The sequence below is a fragment of the Ambystoma mexicanum genome, chromosome 8 (assembly GCF_040938575.1).
Source record: "Ambystoma mexicanum isolate Mex_15411 chromosome 8, UKY_AmexF1_1, whole genome shotgun sequence".
Lineage (NCBI taxonomy): Eukaryota > Metazoa > Chordata > Amphibia > Caudata > Ambystomatidae > Ambystoma > Ambystoma mexicanum.
Genome location: NC_090929.1, coordinates 911802656 through 911826643, shown reverse-complemented (window position 1 = coordinate 911826643; position 23988 = coordinate 911802656). Strand labels below are relative to the sequence as shown.

At 44.6% G+C, this 23988-nt stretch overlaps 1 protein-coding gene across 1 annotated transcript in view; it reads left to right on the top strand.

Moving 5' to 3' along the window:
* The window catches only part of RGR (retinal G protein coupled receptor), a 186678-nt gene that overhangs the window by 107095 nt on the left and 55595 nt on the right, over positions 1–23988 (top strand). The window contains exon 4 of the mRNA XM_069610816.1: positions 20983–21136. Within this exon, the coding sequence (XP_069466917.1) occupies positions 20983–21136 (154 nt within the window). The remainder of the gene's footprint in view (positions 1–20982; positions 21137–23988) is intronic.

Genomic DNA, 23988 nt, shown 5'->3' with positions numbered 1-23988 from the left:
CTTTTAAGCTCATGCCAACAGTTATGCTGATCATTTCTAGTTGTAGTGTCTTGTGCCTGAGGGTGCACGATGTGTCAGCTATTGGAGTGTTACCCGTTGCAGTGGCACACAGTTGAGGGTGGATGCAGTTGCAGTAGGTGTTCTCGGATGCAGTGTCATGTGTGTGAGCTAGGTTCGTTTTGCATTGCTTGTGTGGAAGAGGGGTTCCCCAGCTATGACTTGGCCGAATTCTGCAGTACATGTGAGTTTACGCTGTTTCCAAGTTGAATGCTGTATATTTTCCACGGTGGCTCTGTGTGATGCGTTCTGTGCCATTGCAGAAAGTTAAGTATGGTTTGTTGTTCTTGTGCGGTGCAAGTGAGTCTTTGCGTGTTGGGGTGCACATTGGTGTTTGATAGAAGTTTTTTTTCTGGTTTCTAATTATTTTTCACAAGCTTTGTTGTAGATGATGGTGAGCTGCTGTATAGGGTTCTTGTCGAGTGTTCTGCCTGCGTGGGGTTGGCGCTCAGGGTATGTGATATGATATGATATTTTATTTATAGCGCACCTATACACAAGTGTTTCAAGGTTTGACGCAGCAAGGGAGGGGTACAAGGGAGGACAAGACAACAATCTTACTAGGCCCCGTGACATTGAGATTACGCAAGTGCAGGGGAGAGGAAAGTGCAAGGAAGGGGCAGGGGAGGAGTCGAAAGTGCTGAACACAGGATCAAGACAACAAATAGTGTGGCCAGCAGGTGGCAAGTGCAAGAGTTAAGCGCAGACAACGGGTGTCGAATAAGTGCAGGTAAGGGGACTGAAGAGTTGCAGATACCTACCCAAGTGCAAGGGTTACCAGGAGGCAGTGCAGGTATGCAACTGGGGGGGCAGGGACCTGGGCCCGATTTCAGAGGGTAGCCAGGTGCCCAGTTGCAATAGCAGACAGAGATCAGCAGGGGAGAGGAAGATAGACTGCAGAAGCAAAGAGGAAGGTCTTGAGGTACTTCCGGAACCGAAGATGGTTCTGCTCACGTTTCAGAGAGACAGGGAATCTGTTCCAGAGGGAGGCCCCAGCCGAAGAAAGAGATCTACCACCAACTCGTTGCTTTGAGAAGTGACTGACACTGAGGGAGTTGGAGGTGGAGGCGCGAAGAGCTTGAGTAGGAAGGTATTTCCGAAGGGAGAGTTGGAGGTATTTTGGACCTAGGCCCCAGAAGGCCTTGTGGACAATGCAGAGGGTCTTGAACTTAATCCTTGCAGCCACAGGGAGCCAATGAAGAGATTTCAAGGCTGGAGAGATATGATCCCATGTCTTGATTCCAAGGACAAGTCTCACAGTCCTGTTCTGGGTGAGTTGCAGGGGGCGGAGAGTAGTAGCAGGCAGATTTAGAAAAAGGCTGTTGCAGTAGTCCAGCCTAGAGAGAACCAGAGCTCTAGAGACAGTGAGCTTCTGGGGGAAGGAGAGGAAAGGAAGAATACCTCTGAGGAGGTGCAGTTGGTAGTTAGACTTCTTAAAGGCGTCAGAGATGTGTGGAGAAAAGGAAAGCGTGGATTCAAAGATGACCCAGAGGTTCTTAGCCCCGCAGGTGGGAACAGGAAAAGGGCCAAGGGAGGCCGACCAGAGAGTGACAGGAAAGGAATGTGAAGGAGTGCTGATGAGGAGGATCTCTGTATTACTGGCATTAGGGCAGAGGTTGTTGGCAGCACACTAATCCTGGATTGCAGACAGCCAGAGATGAGAGAGGGAAAAGAGGAGGCAGAGGGGAGCCTCTGTTTTAAGAAAGTGTACTGTTGTAAGGATGTGTACTGTTTGCATATTTTGGAGGGGCACTCTACGTTCTCGCACTTACCTTGCAGTACTCACTTTTAGAAGTTTTCCTATTTTTCTTTTTGTTGGCATTAAGGAGTGGTATATGTTGTGAAATGTCTTCAATGCTTGCGTGGGTGCTGCTGTGAGAGGTCTGTGTTATGACATGTGTTAGTGGATGTTGAGTGAGTGAATGAAAAGCAAGGTATGTAGGTGTTACGAGAGTGACAGATGCAGGTCAGAGGCCTCAGGGTGTATCTATGCCAGTGGGTCTCACTTAAAGGTGAGGTACCCTTTTTTACCCTATTAAAACCACCCGCTTCCACTGCCCATTCGATGAAAATATCGGTGAGTTCAGGGTCAAGAAAGGAAATGGAAATGGAGCCTCCATGACCCATGTGGGTCAAGAGTGTTCCCTGACTTTCCGGTTGAAGTATCACCCCAAGACATAAGGTGCCAAGTCATTCAAACTCCATAGGAAGCTGTGTCTGTGGCCAACAGAGCAAAAATAAATAAATGCCTGAACACAATGGACCTTATTACCAAAAGTTTGCAACAGATCCGTGTTATTTTGCACCAGAATTTTCACCTGGGCAAAAACTGCACAGTGAAAATAAATGTTGTTCCTTAACTTCACTGGTGAAGTGTCAGCCCAAGATTTCGGGGGGCGAGGTCATTCCTACTCTACTGCCAATGGAGCAAAAATAAATAATTGTCTTAATACGACGTGCTGTATTACAGGAACTTTGCAACAGATCCGGGTAATTTTGCACAAGCATTTCGCAAAAACTGCACAGTGCAAAGATGTAATCTATCTATCTATCTATCTGTATTCTTGTATTGCGCCACCAACCCATAGGCCTCAGGGCGCACACAAAAAGGAGGAAAGATACAGAACAACAAAAAACAATGTCAGACAAAGAGAACGAGGAGACATGGAGACTTGGTGAAACATAAACCTCATAAAGACCAGCAAAATGAGGAAGAGATAGCGGAAGACTGATTTCAATACCGAGAGGGCTATGCTAAGAAGACAGAAGAGACCTATCCTTTGTCAAACAGGAAGGTCTTCAATTGCTTTTTGAAGATAGGCAGAGACTCACTATTAGAGAGGTATTTAGGGAGAGCATTCCAGAGAGCTGGGGCCCAAGAGTCAAAACTAATACCCCCAAATCTTTTCAGGATAGATGGGGGCTGAACCAAGACGGTGTTGCTACTTGAGCGCAAGAAACGGGTGACAGGTTTCTTTTTGATCCTAGTAGCGAGATAGGATCGAGCTTGGCCATGAAGGCATTTAAACACAGTAGTAAGGCCTTTGTGGTGTAAGTGCTGTTTCACAGGGAGCCAATGAAGGCTACGCCTGGCGTCAGAGACGTGCATGTTGCGCTTAAGGCCCATTACAGCGCGTGCTGCATTGTTTTGTATAATCTGCAAGGTTTTAATGTTGGCCTGGGAGGTACCGATCATTAGACTGTAACAATAATCAAGCTTGCAGTTTACAATGGCGGCTGCAATCACAGCAAGGTTGTCTTTAGACAGATAAGGACGAATCTGCCATAAAAGCTGAATATAATAATGACACGAGGATTTGAGATAATTGGCCTGACGGGTGAAGGATAGCTGCGGGTCAAAGTAAACTCCCAAGGTCTTTACGGACTTAGATACGGGAATTATATGTTGGCCAATCAGAAAGTTGTCATATTTTGTGTCAAGTTTCTTCAGATTTTTCTGGGTACCTAAAATCAACAGCTCTGTTTTTGCATTGTTGAGGGCCAGTGAGTTTAATGCCATCCACTTCTGGATTTCAGTGAAGATGGAGTTGATATGCTCAACATCTTTTTGATCACTCACCAGTGAGTTTAATAACAACCTGCGTGTCGTCAGCGTAATTGGTAAAGTAAATGCCTAGGGCTGACAGAAGAGCGCAGAGAAGACGAGAATAGATGTTAAAGAGAAGAGGTGAAAGACATGAGCCCTGTGGAACACCACATAATAGTAAGGAGGCCATGGAGTGAGCATTATCCTTAGTAACTCTCATGTTCCGTGGACCCAAAAATGATTTGAACCAGGCAGAGGCTTCAGGGGAACATTTGCCGATTGTACTGCAACCGTGTATTTTTTTCACAGGAAAGTATTTTCTCCAGTGCAAATGCAATGCAAAATAGAAATGTAGCGTGTAATTGTTAAATAATATATGCTCATGGCCCCTATTATTAAAGTAAGGCTGAGCGCAGGTTTGTGCTTTTCTGATCACCATTTAAATCTGTTTACCTTCCTCTTTATTTTCACAACGGTAAACACTAGTGTGAGCGATTCGACCATCCACATGGGGAGTGTGTGCTCACCTGGGCTTTTTTGTTGTTGATTTTTTAGGAAATGGAACGTTGGAGATCAACCTCCATTGATGTGTGGGGCTAATGCGCACTCATTTTCTAATGCTCGCCGCGCAACACATGCATAGTCCAGTGTACTCTAGGGGACACAGCCTACAGACAGTCCTCCCTGTCACATTTATTTGACAGGTGACAGCGACGGGTGCAGAAAAACATCCAGAGGATAAGGGCAACACCTTCCCCCTCCCATGGCCAGCGTAATTAAATATCAAAGGCTCCATGGAATGGCCCTGTTCTGTTGTCTAAGTTCTGTGTGGTGGCGGCACATTCTGATGGAGTTAATTGAAGCAGGCCTGCAAATAGGCTTGGTCACAGAACTTAACAATGGGCAGGAAAACAAACACCTCTTTGAAATGCAATGTGTCACCTTGAAGATAGCTCCCACACCTCTGTACAAAGGACAGTGAATGTCATGTCTGGGACAACTGTTTCAGTAGGCAAACTCCCTTTCAGATGGACGAAATATGTGATATGTAGGAGACAGAAGTATGTTCTCACCACAAACTTCAAGGGAGACCTGTGCTTTGATGAAGAGCCACAAAGGGCTCAGTTAACCAGAGAGACACTTTGATCTACAACAGACAGAAGATGGGTGGGATTTAGGAGTACACGTTGTCACCTCTTACCTTTTCTGTTGCAAAATACTCTGGTCCTGGCCTTACGCATATCAGAAGATTGTTGATGAGGGCCCCAGATTGGTTCCTTAAGGTAGGCTTACCCTGCACCAATCACTGGGGCCCATTTGGTTTTAAAAGAGGGCTGAGCCCCTCACTCAGCAGATCATCTGAAGGCTTCACCAGAAGCAGGAAAGAAGAACTCAGCATTGGACCCTGGCTGAAGGTACAGTCTACCTTGCAGCTTCCGCCAGTGAAGGAAGGCCAGGATTTCCAAGAGGGAAGCAAGATCCCTCCCCTAAACATCCTCAGGGAACAGAGGGAGATGCCAGGCTTAGAGGACCCGTCCAGCAGCTCCAAAACTGATACCCAGCCAGCAAACAGTGTGTCCTGCTAGGTTCTGCCAGCAAACATCCTAGGTGGGAAGTGCCAGAGAGTATCTGAACAAAGAACAAGGCTGTTGCCTGCAAACGCCCTGCTCAGCTCTTGGTCGTCCGACTTGAAAGGACGCCATGAGCCCTGCGAAGAAGCTAGGAGGAGTGCCACACAAGCATCAACCATCTATTAAGGACATTTTTGTGGCAGTCGAGCCCTCGAACTTTGATGAACTGCACCACTGACTGTTGTCATGCTGAAGTCACTAAAGCCATCGAGACGCCTCGACCAGCATTCCAGATCCGCCAACCAGCACAGAGACAATGATTCTTGACCCAGAGCCGCCGTGTAGACCAGCCTGCAGCTGTCCGTCCAGCCTCGCTTGCTGAACTGCCTACAGCCTGATATCCGCAGCTATCTCCCATCTTGAACTCTGCCGCAGGAGCTGTAAAGCATCTAGGAACCTACTTGACGGTGTTGCGCATCAAGAACATCTCAAGGACCAGGTACATTGTGGTTCTGTCCCCCTGGTCCTTCTCGGACGGCCCCTAGGGATATTTATGACCACTTGTTCCCTTGGTGCTGAAACCAAATAACCTTGAACAGTTAAGACTGATTGCTTTACCGACTACCCTCCTGTCAGCATCCAGAGTGCATCCCTTTACTTTGTGAAACTGTCTGTCCTCTGTGGTCCTTTACAGGGTGGGTTGTATTTTGCATTGTGCTAGAACTGTCTGTTGTAGTGATAATAAAGTAGATATTTTTATACAACCTTGACTGGACAGTCCCTTTTATTACTGGGTAATAATTGTCCACGTTACCAAAATTGGACAAGGAGGTTTATAATTGACTTGTGTTCCAATTTATTTTATTTTATTGTTTTTTTAATATGCGCCTATGGTCTTGCTTCCAAGACCAGCCCGTTGCCACTGTGCTATCCTCCGTTCACAATCTGTTCGGATACCTTCTGGTGTACTAGAGGTGTGGGGCTGATTGATGGTTTAGAAACCGTTATTTATCCCTGGACCACTGGCGCCCCTGAAGTTGATTCCTCACATCTGGTTTGCACAGATATGTCACGTATCAATTCATTTTCTGCATAGGATAATTATTGGTCCAGTACAAATTCAGAGCAAAATAACACTGCACCACTGCAAATGTAATTCAATATGTGCAGTGTTGTGCATATTCAGCTTTCTGTTCAAATTAGTCTTGGAGCAGCATTTTAGTATCTTTCATTTGCCCATGTGTTCCCTTTGGGACTGCAACGCGGCATTTTTAGGGTTAATCCGACCATTTCTCCTGACTGTCAGGGACATAATTTCCAGGGGGCTGTTTCATTGGTCAGCTGTTTTCTCCCTGGTACACCCTTCTTTCCTGTAAGGGGCTACTCTGCTCTCTGTGACATTATGCAACCTGGAAGTTTGTTGTAGTTTGACATATGTTGGAACTAATGTTAAGAGAGTCGCAATGGAGTCTATGTATATAGTTAGTGTGCTTAATGAATTTAATTATGTTCAGTTCTGGCATTTTGATTAAATAAAGAGTTTGAGTTTAGATCATTTCAGTGTTTGTGAATGATTAAGAACCGGGCTACAACGTAGTATTAAAGAGCTGTCTCTCTCTCACTGTCTCTCTCTCTCTTTTTCTTGTTGCGCAATTAACACTGTAAAAAAGAGAATCATTATCATTTTCACTTTCCATTTCAGGGAATTTTATACCCTTTCTAAAGGGCCATCAACTTCCTGCCTTCATTTTCTACCTGTACATTCTAATGAAAGGCAGTTTTTTTATTAAATAAGCCGTTTTTCTGCTTCACGTAAATGAGTCTGCAGAGTATTTGCTTCTCTATGCATTTAAGTTCAAAAGAAGCAAACATTTCAAGGGTCGAGTCAAGAGGAGAAGACATGAGTGGTGCTGTTTGTGTGTATTTGTGTGTGTGTCTATATATGTATATTTATATATATATTTCCAGTGAAAGAACCTTTGTTAAGAGAGTTAAGATGATCAGATTTTAACACAACAAAACCCTTGAAATTCAGCACTTGCATTTGACGCAAGTCCACCTTAACTTTGCGCCTCCTGTTGTGCGCATATGACCACAATGATGGCATCACAGAATTTCAAGGGTTTTGTTATACTATAGTTTCTTTGGGGCTCACTAGTCATGGCCTTTAGCCGTGTCCACTGTATATGCTGCACCAAAACATTTCTTTGGGGTCCACTAGCCATGGCCTTTATCAGTGATGTCACCAGTGCGGTCATACACTGAGCAACAGGGGGCGCAAAGTTAAGGTGAACTTGCGTCAAATCCGAGTCCTGATTTTCTCTCTTAACAAAGGATTTTTCTCTGAAATTTCACAGGTTTTATTGCTAAGTTTTTGTCAGGGCATCTCAGGCTGCACAGCAATAGCCCTGCAGTCCAGCATAGCGGAGCAGAGCAGGGCCAGGAGAGGGCTCTGTTTATTCAGTGCACCTGAGAGTGGGAGGTGTCAGGGCATCTTGGACTGCACACTGAGAGCCCTGCACTTCAGCATAGCAGTGTGTGACGGAAGCTGACTGTTCCCGCTGTTTATTTAGTGCACCTGAGAGTGGGAGGTGTGAGGGCATCTCAGGCTGCACACCAAAAGACCTGCACTCCAACGGAGCAGAACGGGCCGGGAGCAGGTTGTTGCCGCTGTTCAAGCTGCTGCTGTGAGCGCAATGGCACTTCTTTTACTGATATTGTTATTGGAGCCACTGGACCTCATTTCAGATAATTTGGAACTCTCACTGCAGGATCCTTTGCCCCACAGGTGCAATGGTGTAATGGTGAGTTGTGAGCTTGTGCCATTGTGTCATTGTGTCCCGCCCTCACACTGGGTGGAAACACTTGCCAGCGTCAGGTGGAGTTGAGACTGTGGCTGAGGCTGTCCTGCGAAAGTTGCTCCCCACTCTTGTGTTTCTGTGCCAGTGCCAGGTGTGCTGCAAGTGGCGTGTAGTGTACGGGACAGAGGCGAGACGACACACCACTTTGGGGGAACGTTGGACTGCAAATAAGGGGGCCACACTGACATGACCTGGTTATTTGGCACCTTGGCCAGTGGTTTCCAGATATCGACCTGGATGTGTGGCTATGGTTTGTAGTGTGACAATGTTAGAATGCTTAAGGCACTGAATAAGGCTGAAGGTTGAAGGCTGGAATTGCCTGACCATGGATTATTTTAGTTACTGTGGAACTCAACGACAAACTGTGGCTCACTGTTAGCAGAGTACGTTGGGTACATCTTAGTACACCTGAGCACATTTGGGCCAGTTAACAAGCTCCACTATTTGCTATGGAAATTGTCTGGAAGCAGGAGATGGGTTGGGTGAGAGGGGGAGAGATGGATTCTGGCTGCTCCTCAAGCAGTTGCGCGTACCTCTCGCCGGCCCTGGACTAGTGCACTCTCACTGTACTGGTCTAAACGTTTGCACGTCAGGCCATTTGTGTTATTTGCTACTTGTTATTTGTGCTATTGATTCGAATTAGTGTTAAACGACAATATTCTATTTCATTTACATATTTGTGTCGTAAACTTTTAACATTTTTATTGGCCTTTTTATTAGTTATTTTAATTGGAAAGGAACCGGAACCTGTTGGGAGTATGCTGATTTAATTTATTTTATATTTGTTGTTCTCACTGTGTACTGGCTAACCGTAGGCTACCAGTAGGGGTAGTAAGACGTAGCCAGGTAAAAGGTATTCTTCCTCAACTCCCCTCATTGTGTCTTCTTTTATTTAACAAATCATAACTCGGGATGAAAAAACACAAAGCGAAGGAGGGCCATGAGGGGGCATTCCAAAACATCCATAAAATGCACCAAAAAGCTAACACCAATAGAGATATATGTCTCACTCCAAAAACAAACAAGCCACTGGACATACTGGTATGTGTAACCACTTACAGTCCACTCAGCAACCTAATCAAAAGTACGGTCAGTAAACACTGGCACATGATCAAGAATACAGGAACCTTGGCAAGAAAACCATTGTGTGCGTTAAAAAAGAAGTGCCACTTAAAAGAGAACCTAGTTCATAAATGCATTGAGCCCCCAACAACTTCATCAACTCTTTGGGACCTAGCACCAGTGAAGGGTCATTACAAATGCTGACATTGTGTAGCATGTAACTTCACAGAGACTAAGAAAGTGATCAACCACAAGAACGTTCATTGGGAATTCACTGAACATACTAACTGCAACAGCAAGCTAGTCATTTACATCGAGTATCCATGCAGCCTGCTGTATGTCAAAAAAGTCATCAGAGCAGTGAAGCAACGCACATCAGAACACAGATCATGCATCAAAAACGAGGTGGCAGACAAGCCCTTAGTGGAACACTACACCGCTAAGAAACACACAAACATGGACCTCAAGTGGTTTGTGCTACAGAAGATGGCCCCGCAAAAAAGAGGTGGAGATGTCAATAAGGCCCTCACCAAGCTAGAACAAAGATGGGTGCACCGTCTGGACACAGCGAGAGAAGGACTCAACATCACAGTCGAATGGAAACATTTCATGGGCACCTAGATACATCACTAGAATCCAATCATTCTTGATCCACAGGAAACGGGCCATAAAGCACTATATGATCCTCCAGAAACACTAACATTGTCATATGTGAACCACAAGGGTCTACCCAGTGTAGGTTCCCACATATGAAGTTTGATCAAGAGTGGCCCCAGATGAGCCCACCTTCATTTAGAACAACACATCTAGATCGGGCCCAATTTAGCGAAAACCACATCAAGACCATTGACTCATATAGTATCTTGCTTATAAAACACCATGCACTGTGTGTCTAATTCCCCATCAGCCAAGATCAGGATGTTCTGTTTATATGCTCATTTGCTGCATTTTGAATAATCATATTGTGCTGCCATCTAAGTGTTCACTGTTGGAATTCTGGGCCAAGTCAGAGCTCTGTCAATAACGTAGGCTCATGCGACAGGCTCTAGCGCTAGAATTTAATGTAACATTTGTAAACTGGGCAATCGTTAAGGTTACAATTCACGTTAGAGCTAAATGTGTGCAATAATGTGTATGCTTCCTTTCCAAGTTTATTTATGTTGAAGTGTGTGGAATACATGGAACAAAGACGAGATGTGAACCCGGATGGATGTGAGCAAATAAACGCACACATACACGTCCATAAATGGTGCACCAGTTTGAGATCAACAATAGATCGCTCCAACATGGCTACCATACATGTAAGTATCTTTCCTACACTAGGCTGCCATATATACACAAGCGTTACCTAGGTAACAACAACTTTTGAGGTCCCCGCGATCGGGGCATTCTTTTATATATTTTTCACTCTTAGCATTCAGCACCCGTTGTATTCAAACATGATCGGGATTAAATTAAATCTGCACTTTGCACAGCACAAACATGTTTCCATGTACCAAGCCGGCCCCACTAGACACTTTTTTTCAAAATGGCCAATGCGTTTAAGCTATGGCAACGATGCGCGGCACTTTTACAGTAAGAGGTACAGCGAGACCGCCAAACACACCCGCAGGCCGCAGCACCAGCCAGTTTCCAGCTTTTAAACATAGCCATGCCAGGTTAATCAAAAAAGCCTGTGCTGGATCCTCTATACCCCAAAAACGCTATGTGTCCACTTGAGTGAAAAGGCTGTTATACAACTAGAGTATGGTAAGCATGATTACCTTCCTCCTCTTGGAGGGACATCTTCCTATTTCTGATAAACAAGCATTAAATATAAAAAGTAAATTAATTAGAATCCAAATGAATACACACCCTTACACATTCAACTCTATTCATTTCTTGACAGAGAGAAACAGGACCCCACCATCCAACTCCTTGTTCCGTCCTGATGAAAGCCATCCATTCCTCAGCAGAACAGATCAGCTCTTAATTGGCTGAAACACTTTTGTGTTGACACCCGCCCCCCAGTGTTAAATGTCAACACTGCCAATGTTGTAATGTGATTTACATTTTTACGTGTAATCTGATCACCATAATCCCAGAATGTTATAAGGGACAGTCTATGTCTTCTTGAAATCAAGGTCCAGGCCAAAATACCTGAAAATGATAATGTTATGATATGTAATGTTACTTGGCATTTATATAGCGCTCTAAATATCATTTGTATGACCTCAAAGCGCTGTTAGGTTGAAGGCCCTTGGGCACCGCAATCCCGGTCAGTAGAGAGAGTAAGGTGTCATAGGGTGCTTGGGAGCACCAGTTATGTGTGCAGCCAATGTAATTGCATGATGGTAGCTGCATCCTAGATTTAGGTGTGGTGGTGATATCAGTTGAATGTGTGCAGTCTGGAAGGTGGACACCCAGACTGGGCTCTGGCTGTGTTAGGCCTGTAGGATGCTTATATGTGCAGCTAAGCGGTTTGTCATGGGATATAGCTGCGTTTTATTAGAGTGATGAGGTGTTCATGGGGTAGTGTTTGTATGTGAGCAGCTATGCCAAATTTATTGAGGGGTATAGCTGTACTTTAATTGTGTGATGGTGTAGAGTAGAGAGTAAGCGTATTGATATGATATGATATCCGGAGCCGGTCCCGTCGGACTACCATATAAGAACACAGAAGCCGTGGCCATCCATCACTAGGTAATTTGGTGGGAGGTTGGTGCCTTGCCACCACTCGGGTTATACTGCCAATAACTCGTGTTTGCCTGCCCATTACGTTTGTGCTTGAATGAATGAAGCAACAAATGCCTGAGGTGTATTTGTAGACACCGACGTCTTTCACTGGCTATTGTAGTATCTGGAAATTCTTGTTGACATTTTGCTTGATTTTTGTGATTCAATCTTGCACTAAAATCATAGAAAGCATTGCAGTACAGTAGTACATAAGGTACTAGTCAAATGCATTGACCTGCATGCGTAGCAAACTACTTACCAATGAGTATATAGAACTGGGCAGGAACGCCTGGTTCTTCCTTGCCCACTGAGACTCCGCGTTAGTAATATTGCATCCAGCCGCTCTGCGGATTGGAAAAAGCTTGCCACTAAAGAAGCTTTCGCAAACAGCCATTCCCATTGGCTTGTAGTCTCTCAGGGACTGCAATCCCCAGAAGCATCAGCACTCCTCTTAGACGAACGTCATGCGCTTCAGCGCCAAGCCAGTCTTGCGCCAGTCATCGGCATCCACAGCGTTCAGCGCAGAAATCTCTGCTTGTAAGTACCCAGCTATTATTTCCCAAAACCGCTTGAAAAATGGGATTCATCCCCTTAGGCAAATTGCTTTTTGTGCATCATAAACATCAATGTCTAAATAAAGTTATCATAGCAGCACACATCACTGCTGACAAGAAAGATAATCAAAGCAAAAAAATCGAGGAGCTAGCAACTAAGAGACACCACAAAATAATACGGCCAAAAGTAAATCAGTCACCAAAAACTACGTATATCTCAGAGCTAAAAATAAGCCTACTTAACACTCGCTCATTGAACAAACACGCCCAATGCATCCATGATAGGATCATTGACGAAGATATAGGCATATTCTGTATCACTGAAACATGGCTTAAAGAACCTATTGGGCCTACATGTGACATTGCGGTCCCAGAAGGATATGTAATTCACTGTGTTAATAGAGAATCTGGACAAGGAGGTGGTGTAGCAGTAATTGCATGATGTTCCATCCCCCTTTTCCTGGGCAAATCTACATGCAATGGCTGCAAAATGCTGCACTTAAAACACTCGGCGACCGAAAATAGCTGCCTCAATTTGGTAGTGGTTTATAGACCACCCTCCTCTACCCCTAATTTTAACAAATCATTTTCTCATCTCCTTAATCTCCTTAAAGGGCCTACCTGTGCCACACTTGCGGTAGGAGATTTCAACAGATGGTACGGTAATCAGGCAGATAAAGACGCTACCAATCTAGAAATCTTGTTGCAAAACATAGATTTTCTTGTCACCAATAGAGAACCCACATTTGAAAACGGACATCAGCTGGACTGGGTTATAACAAATAACCTAAAGACCCATGGCCATCAGAAGGAACAATGTATCTGGTCTGATCATTCTAGAGTCACTTTCCAGGTTGCTGCACCACTTCCCAAGGATAAAATCCCAATCGACCACTAAAAGTAACCCAAAGGAACTTTAAAAACATCAGTAGGGAACCACTCAAATCCTGTTTAAAGGATATTAATGAGAAAACGAAAGACAAAGGCTCCTGTGACACCATCTTGACAAACCTTTTTTTTTTTTTTAAATATGTTTTTATTTGCATTTTCAACTACAAGACAATTGCAATAATGGTTGCATCAACAATGTTCCCTTGTATTATTTTCGTGTAACATTTATATAAGAAACATAGAGAAGGGAGAAGTGCAAAGCAATGATGAACTCTAATCTTGTGTATCTCACCGCAACCCCTCCAGCAGTAGGGAGATGTCCCGGGGAACATTTTAGATAGGCGAAGGGGTGTGTAGTGCCATCTCATCAGTAACCGCACGTTGTGCATTTTGTATTGCATGGAGACCGATGATGACCATACCGCTCTATATATTCCTTTCCATACCTCCCCTTGGGTTCCTATGGATAGGTCGGTTTCCCATTTCACCTCTGAAGGTGGACGTGGACAATGACCCCTCGTGATTAGTGATCTATACAACTTTGATATGAGACCTCTTGATGCTTGGGGGGAGCTTAAGATTTGCTCGAATGGTGTCAAAGGGCTCTTTAACGAGTCACCCCACCTAGGGTCGTGCATGGCACTTCGCAACTGGAGGAAGGACAAAGGGGAGACATTCGTGCCCTGCAAGTCAGCCTGCAATTCTTCCCTGGTTGTAAACACTTCATTTTTCCACAGCTGTCCCGCCCGACTTAGACCCGCCTCGTACCATGACTGGGATTGCTGGATTGCTCTCAGTGAGTTTTGAATAGGTGGGGACCAGATGCAACTCAAAGGTGAGGGCCACGTTGTGATACCCTGCATGGCCCGGGATGGACGCCAGAGAGACTATAATACCTTCAGAATGGGGTGTTGCTTAATCCTTTGTGTCATGGCTGATCTCGGGACCCATAACCACTCTCCCAGGGTGACCGGAGTGAAGATGTCGTTCTCTATTGCCACCCACTGTTTCTCTGGGTTTTCCCACAGATGGTCCGGGAGTATGCGGAGTTGTGACGCTCTATAATATTCTCCCAGGTCTGGAAAGCTCATGCCACCCACCTCCTTAGGTTGGATCAGTGTGGAGTATGGGATCCTTGCTCGTTTATCAGCCCATAGAAATCTTAATAATGTGCGCTTTACTTCTTCTAAGAAGGATTCGGGAACAATGACCGGGAGGGACTGGAATAAAAATAGAAATCGTGGGAGAACATTCATTTTGATAGCAGTAAAGCGCGCCGCCCATGACATGGAGAGTTTGCGCCATCTGGAGATGTCATTTTGAATGGCTACCCACAGTGGTGTGTAGTTGGCTTCGAAAAGGTCGGACAGGGAGACTGTTATATTAACCCCTAGGTAGCGGACTAAGTCGGTTTGCACCTTGAAATTCCAATCTGCCTCTAAACGCAGCGCTAGGTCGGTGTTGTCTTTTAAGGGGACAGCTATAGTTTTTTGTAGGTTGACCCGGAAGCCTGAAAGGGGTCCGTATCGCGACAACTCTTGGAAGAGAGCTGGGATAGAAGTAGAGGGTTCGTCAGGTATAAAAGGATGTCGTCGGAAAACATTGCCAGCTTATACTCCCTGCCACCTCGCGGGATTCCTCTGATGCTCGGGTTGGACCTGATGGCTTGGGCGAAGGGTTCAATGACCAGTGCATAAATAAGAGGGGAGAGTGGACAGCCTTGTCTCGTACCTCGAGTAAGGTTGAAGGTTCGCGATGAAATTCCATTGATTGATACTTTGGCCCGGGCAGAGCGGTATAGTTCTTTCGCTCCTTGTGTCCACGCAGCTCCCAACCCCACCCACTCTAGAGCAGCTCTCAAGAAGGACCATTCTACTCGATCAAAAGCCTTTTCGGCGTCTACTGATAATAAGAGGGGATCCTCACCGGCCTCTCGGAGTGTTGCCATGAGGTCTAGGGTTTTTCTAACATTATCTGCCCCCTGCCGGCCTCTTACGTACCCTACCTGGTCAGTGTGGATTTGTTGCGGGAGAATCTGGGCGAGGCGGGCGGCCAATATGCTGGAGTAAATTTTTGCATCTACATTTATGAGGGAGATTGGCCGGTATGATGCACACTCTGTGGGGTCTTTAGCTTCTTTGGGGATTACGATGATGATAGATTCAGTGAAGGAGTCGGGAGCTCGTCCCGATTCTAAGATGGAAGTAAATAGTTTGGCGAGGAATGGCACGAGTGTGCCAGAGTTTCTTTTGTAAAAGGCTGGCGTGAAACCATCCTGTCCCGGGGCTGAGCCTGCCTTAAGGGCTGAAATTGCTCCCTGCACCTCTGTTGCCGAGATTGGGGCATTTAGCATTTCTAGGTGTTCTTCAGTGATGGGCGGGCGTGACATACTGGTTAGGTATTCTTTGATGTCAGGGTAGTACCATCAGTCTCGGCAGCGTATAGGTCTGCATAAAAATTGGAGAAGCGAGACACTATGTCTTGGGGATTTGTGAGTGGGATACCTTGTTCATGTTTTACTTTGTGGACTGCTCCATCTGCCCTCTGTTTACGGAGTCTGTTCGCTAGCATGGTGTGCACTTTATCTCCCTTTTCAAAGAACTTCTGTTTGAGGTACTTAATCTGGGTGAGGGCTTTGCCTTTCCATATATCTTTTAGTTCTTCTCTCATTTTCCTAATTCTCATTTCAGTATCATTATCGCAAGTGGGGAGCTCCCTAAGGGAGCGTTCCAGTCGAGTGATTTCTTCCTTAGGTTCTTTCTCCTTGAGTAGCCGGAGTCTTATTTTGGCGGCTCCCTCAGATATAAGGATGCCCCTTAATGTAGCTTTACCTGCTTCCCACACTGTGTTCAGTGACATACCGTCAGTGTCGTTGATGTCAAAGTATTCTGTGATGGCTTCAGAAAGGAACTCCTTGAAAATTGGGTCTCTGCATAACAGGTCGTTACATCGCCACCGGCGGTCCAGGGCGGGGAGTGGGCCCAGGTCTAATTCTAGGGCGCACAGGTCATGGTCTGACCAGGCTACTATTTGGATGGGTTGACAAACCTTTTTGACCATCTAAAAGAACTAATAGATCAGAAGGCACCCCTTCAGACCAAAACCATCAGATCCAAAAACAAACCCCAAGGCTGGTTTTCAAAAGATCTGGCAGAACTAAAAGGAACAAATAGAAAATTAGAAAATGCTTGGAAAAAAACCCAAAGACAGAAAACAAAGAAAAATGGAAGACTGCTGAGCTTAGTTACAAAAAAGAGATAACTGAAGCAAAAAACCTGTACTTCAATAATCAAATTATACTAGCAGATAATGCAACAAGCAAATTCAATATTTTAAAATCCATAGACAAACCTAAGGCCATCTTGCCCTCCTTCACTCCTTCACAACAGGAATGTGACAACACCCAGAAAGCATTTTTTCAGAAAATTGAAATACTCAGAGACAAAATCACAGAATCTCGACTAAACAAACCCAACAATATAAAAATGCCTACCGAAAAGGCCTTTGAGACTATCACAACTTTTAACTTTACGAATATCACGTCAAAGGACATGGAAAAAACACTTGCTTCCATGAAACCCACATCATGTGCTGAAAACATTTTACCAGCTAAAACGTTATTAGGGAACTCAGACATATTTGCCCCCATTCTAGCAAAAATCATTAACACCTCCTTTAAAGATCAGTCAGTCCCCCAGACCATAACAAAGGTCACTGTGACTCCTCTGGTAAAAAAATCACGTCTAGACCCAAGAGACCCCAGTAACCTCAGACCAATTACGAACTGCAACTTTCTGCTAAAGATTATGGACAGGGTACCCACCTCACAACTACAAGCACACACAGAAGTCGCTAAGTTCATCCACAACAATCAGGGTTGAGACCAGCACACAGTACGGAAACTGTTGTCACCGCTAGAGGGAGCTTTTGCCTTAGGATAGAGACAAATCTCAATTTGCATAGCTTCACCTGTTGTCACTGGTAGAGGGAGCTGTTGGCTTAACTAGTTTTTCATATTAGAGAATGTGATATTTTGTTATACCCTTTTCCCAAGATCACAAGGCTGCTCTGCAATAATGCATCCACTTTCTACTCCTGATTGCTTCAGCTCTTTCCCTTGGTGGCAACACACTGCAATGAACCCCCCAACCCTAGTACTAACTACTGCACAGTTTGATTTTTTTTACACAAGTTCAGAATATATTGTTCACTAAATAATACAACGCTGTTCTGCACTAAACTCTTTCACCTCTGTGTGCTGTTTCATTTTCTTTGTTCACCATGCAAAACAAGACCTCACATTATACTGCTTGAACGTGATCAAAAGGAATTACTATTATAAATCCTTCCATCTCCTAATACCAATTGATTATCTTTCCTCCTAATAGAAGACACAAGTTTAGACTTTACTCTGTACCAAAGATCTCAAGGAAGCAATGTAATGAAGGTCTCTGTCTCCCAGTATTGATGTGTGGCCATTCCCCCTCAATCAGCACAACAGGTGCTTGTGGTTTGTCCTAAGATCTCAAAGCTGCACTGTAATGATCCCCTCCATCTCTAAGTGCTGATTGCATACTTTTCCTCCAGTGAACATAAAAGCTCTTACTACATGGCTGGCCCAAGATAACAAGGTGATACTTCCTAATGTTTAGCACAATCCACCCAACCCTATACCATCCCCATGTATCCCAGGTCATGCTATGCTTTAAATCCGATACAAACTATTCATTTTTGTTGTAAATAGTCCACATCACACCCATTGAATGTTTGTCCTTTTTAAATGATCATTCTGTTGCGCCGTGGTTTACCTCAACCCACACCATGCACAAGCTCACTTTTGTGTTATACGGTTTCATAACTGCTGCATCAAAACTCATTTGTCTGCCTGAATGATTTTTGCTTGCAGGGAAGCACTCGGTGTATCTTATCTTGCAATTGTTTCCTAACTTTATGGTACAATAAAAGTGCTATCTACGTTGGACCACCTTACATTCTTTATTGGTCTAATGACGCTGGTGGGAATTACTGATGCAAATGTACTGATTTGCTGAACTACACAGGGATTATTATTTTCTTTTACTATTTCCATCCTAAACTTGATTATTATGCTGCTGTACATTTTTTACAATGCAAAGATGGGTCACTGGTGACACTTCTCTATGTTACTTTGCAATGAGGGTGAAAAGTCAGGCATCTGAATGTCAACGGAGGGGATTGAATTAATTGTGAAACTCTAGTGGCTTGAAGGGCCATTAATAATGCCATGCCATTTTGGGCTACATAAGACCAGATGTTGGTCACCACTGAATTACACTATCTTGCAAAGACTATCTCTCAGCAGCAATGTTTTTTTTCTGTACTATAATGCACAGATGTAGTCACTGTAATGTGTTGTTAGGTTGCACATCATATAGTTCGGAGGTAAAACACATTCAGCAGAAATGTTGTCATCTCCTATAATAGAATGCAGTGATTAATTTACTATGCTATGCCATTACATGCTGCAGCTGAATGTTGTCACAGACAAGGACAATAAATACTGCATAGAAACACTATCAAAGAGTTGAAATACATTGTTACATTGTCAGGCATGTCCTACCATTCCAAGACTGTGTCCATGATAATACTGCTTCAATAAGGATGCAAAGGCCCAAAGAAATGCCCTTTCTGCATCACTGAACAGTTGATTGGTGTGGCTTGCGACCCTGGTTGTTAATAAAAGGCACATTCCAATAATAAAAAAAACAGCACAATCATAAATGTACAAAGCAGCATGGAAACACAAGAAGCTCTGAATTGTGACATTCACAAACTGCCTTCCCACCATAGAACAGTTCCACTTGCTTCTACATAGTGACTGCACTATTAGAGGCCTTTTATCATGATGCACTTGTTCTGCATCACGGAGAAGCCGACTGACATCAAGGCCTCTCTACTATATATCATCAAGAGGCTCTCACTAGCCAGACATAAAAACATAGAGGTCATGTCCCCTGACCAAGAAAGGTGCATGACTTTCTCACTTGCACCACACAATTCCAAGGTCAGAGCGACGCATAAGGGGAGGAATCTCGATTTTGGTGGGCAACTTCTTCCATCTAGCTTGCACGAGTAATGGTGTACTCCAGGAGAAGAAGCCCAGAATATAGGCATGCCCCTACACAATCACACCAGAAGAAATACAGCCCGCTAGGGAAAAAGGCCCAAGGCACTCTTGCAAGGATAACAAGTATTTAATTCTAGAAAATAGAAATGCATCAGCAAAGAACTCTGCTGCTGCAGAACGTTCTGAGCTCTGTAGGCACATGCAGCACATTATAAGCACAAACAATGTCACTGATGACACAATTATATATAGTACAATTGTACAATCCTAATTGGAAGGGCTCTATGCACGTAGGGCCTGCTCCATGTGAGATGCCAGGCCATTGGTCCATCTTCTTCTGTCCATCTCCATCCACATGGGCTCTGCTGGGTTCGTCATATGTGGTGAAGTTGGCCTAATAATGAATTGGCTACTAAGACAAACAATGTTATTCTATCTTTGTAACTGTGCGCCTGGTAGATACAGGAATAAGCTCGGGGGGAGGGCTGAGGTCATACCAACTCACATGGTCCACTCATTTCCTAGACAGATCAGAAACTCCCGAGGTTCTCCACCTTTGTTTTGGGCTATAATTTGCCACCACCCCGCACGTTGCTGACCCACTTGTGAAGGTGCGATAACCTTGCCTTCTGATCTTAGTGATCGATGGAGGAATGTAAACGTTTAATGCTGGAGGTCTGGGTTTGGATGCTCTTGTGCATGCAGGGGCCTCAGGATAAAAGCATTGCAAGGATGTATTTCTTGTGTGGGGATTGTCGGGGGCAGTAGGTCCTAGCTATCTTTCCCATGGGATGGTGCTGCCAGGAGCTGCGCTACTCCCTTCTCATGACTTTGCAGGACACGTTCTTCCCTGTGCGCAAGGGCATGTAACTTTTATAACAAACCAAGATGTCATTCACACCAGCATCTACCATAAAGCTTGTAATGCATGCGCTGAGGTGATCGCGCACTTGCCTCTATGCGCACCCCCCTGCTCTCTGGATGTGTTCTCTTAGTGTTTATTTCTCATTCGGTATCGCCTAGGGTGCCGGGAAGACCCTCTGCCCTTCCCAACACTGGACATGATGCATTTCACATGTTGCTATCTGGTGTCTGTTGGAGAGTTTCACAGCAGGAAGAGGCTAATACAGTGCATGCAGGAAAACAAGACAGTGGTCGAGTTTAGTTTCCTCTGCCTCCAGTACGTTTCGCTACCTCGGTCCTGGTCACTATATGATTCTTGGTCATGTGTTTCTTGGTCCACTGGTTCCATGCATCATTGAACATGTCTGGTATGATGCATGAATGCCAATGCTCCTATTTCTGTTTGACTAAAGTCTACGGGCAATCACCCAGATCCAGATTAACAAGACCAACCCCACGCACAGGTACATATTTGATTTGACTTACTTTTAGGGAATTGTCTGATAGCGTGTGGGCAAATGAACAAATATGTACTAAGCATTGAATCGTGGTCACATTTAACAGTGACATCATTGGCAGATGCAAACATGCTTAGGCCTTGGGGAATGGAACATAGTTGGAATCTATATCGTGCAGTGTCTTAAGATGCATAAACAGCACATACTTTAGCTGATGCGTGTTTAGTAACTAAATCTTGTTTCTCCCTTTTCTGCAGGAAGCAAGCTGCAATGGAGCACAGCTTTATCGCTGGTTTCCTTTGTGTGGGCATTCTCTGCTTTTTGGTCTGTGATGCCACTTATAGGCTGGGGCCAGTATGACTACGAGCCACTGAGAACCTGCTGCACTCTGGACTACACCAAAGGAGACAAGTGAGTAATGATAAAGCAATGGCAGGAGAGCTTCCGAGTAGAATTCTCTCACTGGAACTCATGTCTCCTTGTTGCCTTCCTCAATCCCGGGTGCTTGCGTCCCCTTTGAATTGCTGCACGTGCGTTAGGGTTGTTGCTGTTTTGTAATGGGGCAAATCCCTGCACTATAGAATGTACCGGAAGTGCACTTATGTTTATTTACAAATAATCGAAAATGCTTTACAGTATTTGCATATCGCAAGAGTTTGCACTAAAAAGTCCCTTTGTATTATGGAGTGAGTGAATTTTTTTGTATAAAATGATTTTTTAGAGGAAAACACCAGCATACACAATAATAAAGTGAAAATAGTGGAAAGGATTCGCAATCCATGGAGGATCCGGGTATATTGCACAATAATCAAGTGCTGCGTCAACCTTGCCATTTCAAGAAGTGCTAACACAGGCTCTATTTGTGAATATACTTCACTTCCTCTTCAGTAACATACATCCGGAGTTGACCCAACCACCCACTAAAGAACACAAAGACAAAGGACAACACCTGAGATGGACGAAACAAAGAAGAGCAAGCAGAGACAGGGGAATGAAAGGGAAATACAACAAAGGGGTGGACACACAGTTGGATGAGATTGATAGAGGGGATCCCACCGAACAAGCCGAGAAAAGCAAAAGTGACGAGTCCCATAATGCAAATGAAAACAGACTCTTGTGGGACCCAGACGTTTCCAGAAAGGGTTTGCAGGCATCTGGCCACCCATAATCCACAAGCGGCCCCTGTATAATATTCCCATCAACCTGCACATCTGTGTGGCCTTCCACGTCTGAATCACCCCTGCGTCTGCCCAGCTCTACATCTACACAATCCTCCAAATCCATCTCAGCTCCACATCCACGTCACCCTTTGCCACACCACTTCTCTATCCAAACCCATTGGTCGGCGGTCGCTTGTCGTTATTCCTAAGGGAGGAGAACCGCACCACCCCTCCCTACAAATACCGCCACCCGCTTCCATTACTCCTCCTTCCCCATAGGGAAAACCAAAATCGGCAGATGAACATTTACCACATATTAGCTTGCAGGAAAGGCACATGGTCCAATCCTCCCATCAGGCTCTGTCCTTTAAGGAAACCTGCACCCGGCAGAGAATAGCCTACCACCATTCATCAACAATTATCTGCACAGGGAGATCACGTTAATTGCAGAGGTTTCACTTTATACATTCTTCGTAACATTACATAGCCAGCTGAACCGCCGACATTTGGTAATGAGTTTCGCACACTACTCGTATGAAATTTCCTGGAACAACTTATCAAGAGCTGACACGTTCTCTTAGTCTGAGGAGTCAATTCATCCATTGATGCCCTTTATCATTTCCAATTGGATCCACCCACATATTACTTTCCCTAAGGAAATTGAACAATAGTTACTTGATTGACTTTCTGGATTTAAAATTGGCAAGTCCTCTTCTGCCAGGACCATTGCCAATGCATCAATATAGTTCAGCAGCATCTTTTGATCAACAAATAACACATGCCTGTGTGCTTATCCTTAAGCCTAACCCTTGCAATGGCAAGGACAGCCATCACTGGATAACAGTTATTTGCTTTGCAGCTCACTTTTATGTTTCTTCAAATAACTGATGAAGAGATTTCTTGTGATTTTTGGAATAAGATATTGGATGATGACCCATTTCTCAAACTGTAATGTTTCTTTGTTTATACTTCAGTATTTTATCAAATGCGGGTCTGGCTCAAAAGGTCCTAGCGTTCTTTCATCGATGGGTGAAATTTCGATGGGTTTTTTTCTGAGTATTATTCTCTGAAAATAGTAATCAAAATATTAAGGGGGGGCTTGGAAAAGTATATATAAGGGGTGGGGGTGGTCCGGAATATGTAAAAAAATAATAGGGGATGGGGCTTTGGGGGGATCCACCAAATATAAAAAAAAATAAACTTTGATGATTTTTTTGGGAGAAAAATACTCGGGGGGGGAAAAAACCATCGAAATTTCACACATCAATTAAATGAAATAGAACCCTTAAAAGAGCGTCCAGGCACTTTTCAGAGAATAGTCACTGTAGCAGCAGCATCTCCACATGAGAGCCTGTGCATCTGGCCAGGGGTGCCAGCCAGTCAGCATCCTGGAACATGGGGCTGAATGCCCTGGTGTAAGCCTGCATCATGCCAGGGCAGATGATCGCAGGTACTGGGCTCCCTGCACCCATGTCTCCCCATCCATCCACACACCATCCCATTCATCAAAATGAACCCCCTTTTACAAAAAATCGAAAAAATGTGTGCATCCGGCTCGACAAATCGGATGCTAATAGCGTTAAGCTCCATATTTTGTGTCATGCTTGGGCGGTATCAGCCCTAAACCCTTGCCGAGGCTCGGGTTTGCAGGCCATTACCACCGTAGCTTGCCCTAAAACGTGGTCCTTAACACTAGATAATGGCATGTGGGGTTCGGTGGAAGCCAGGATGTGACATTCAGATGGAAACATCAAATGGATACAAAACTATATAGCACACTGTACAGCTGTTTCATCCCACTGACAGTACGGATATTTTGGCACATTGAAATAAATCGATTTGCTCAAAATCGCGTGATTTTTCAGGCACGCAGTGAAGCTGGAGGTTAGAACCGCGGCCTCTAAACACCAACACAGGCAATGCAGGCACTAGACCACTACAGTCCTAGGCAAGATGGGACCTGATCAATGTATTGAACTGTAAGCAATCTGGGCCTACAGCTAATCTGGTGATGTTGCAATGGGTTGCGGTCATCCAGCAGCACTGTATACATTTAGGACCGTTTGTGGTAAAGGTGTAGGCAGACACAGAATTTAAAATCTT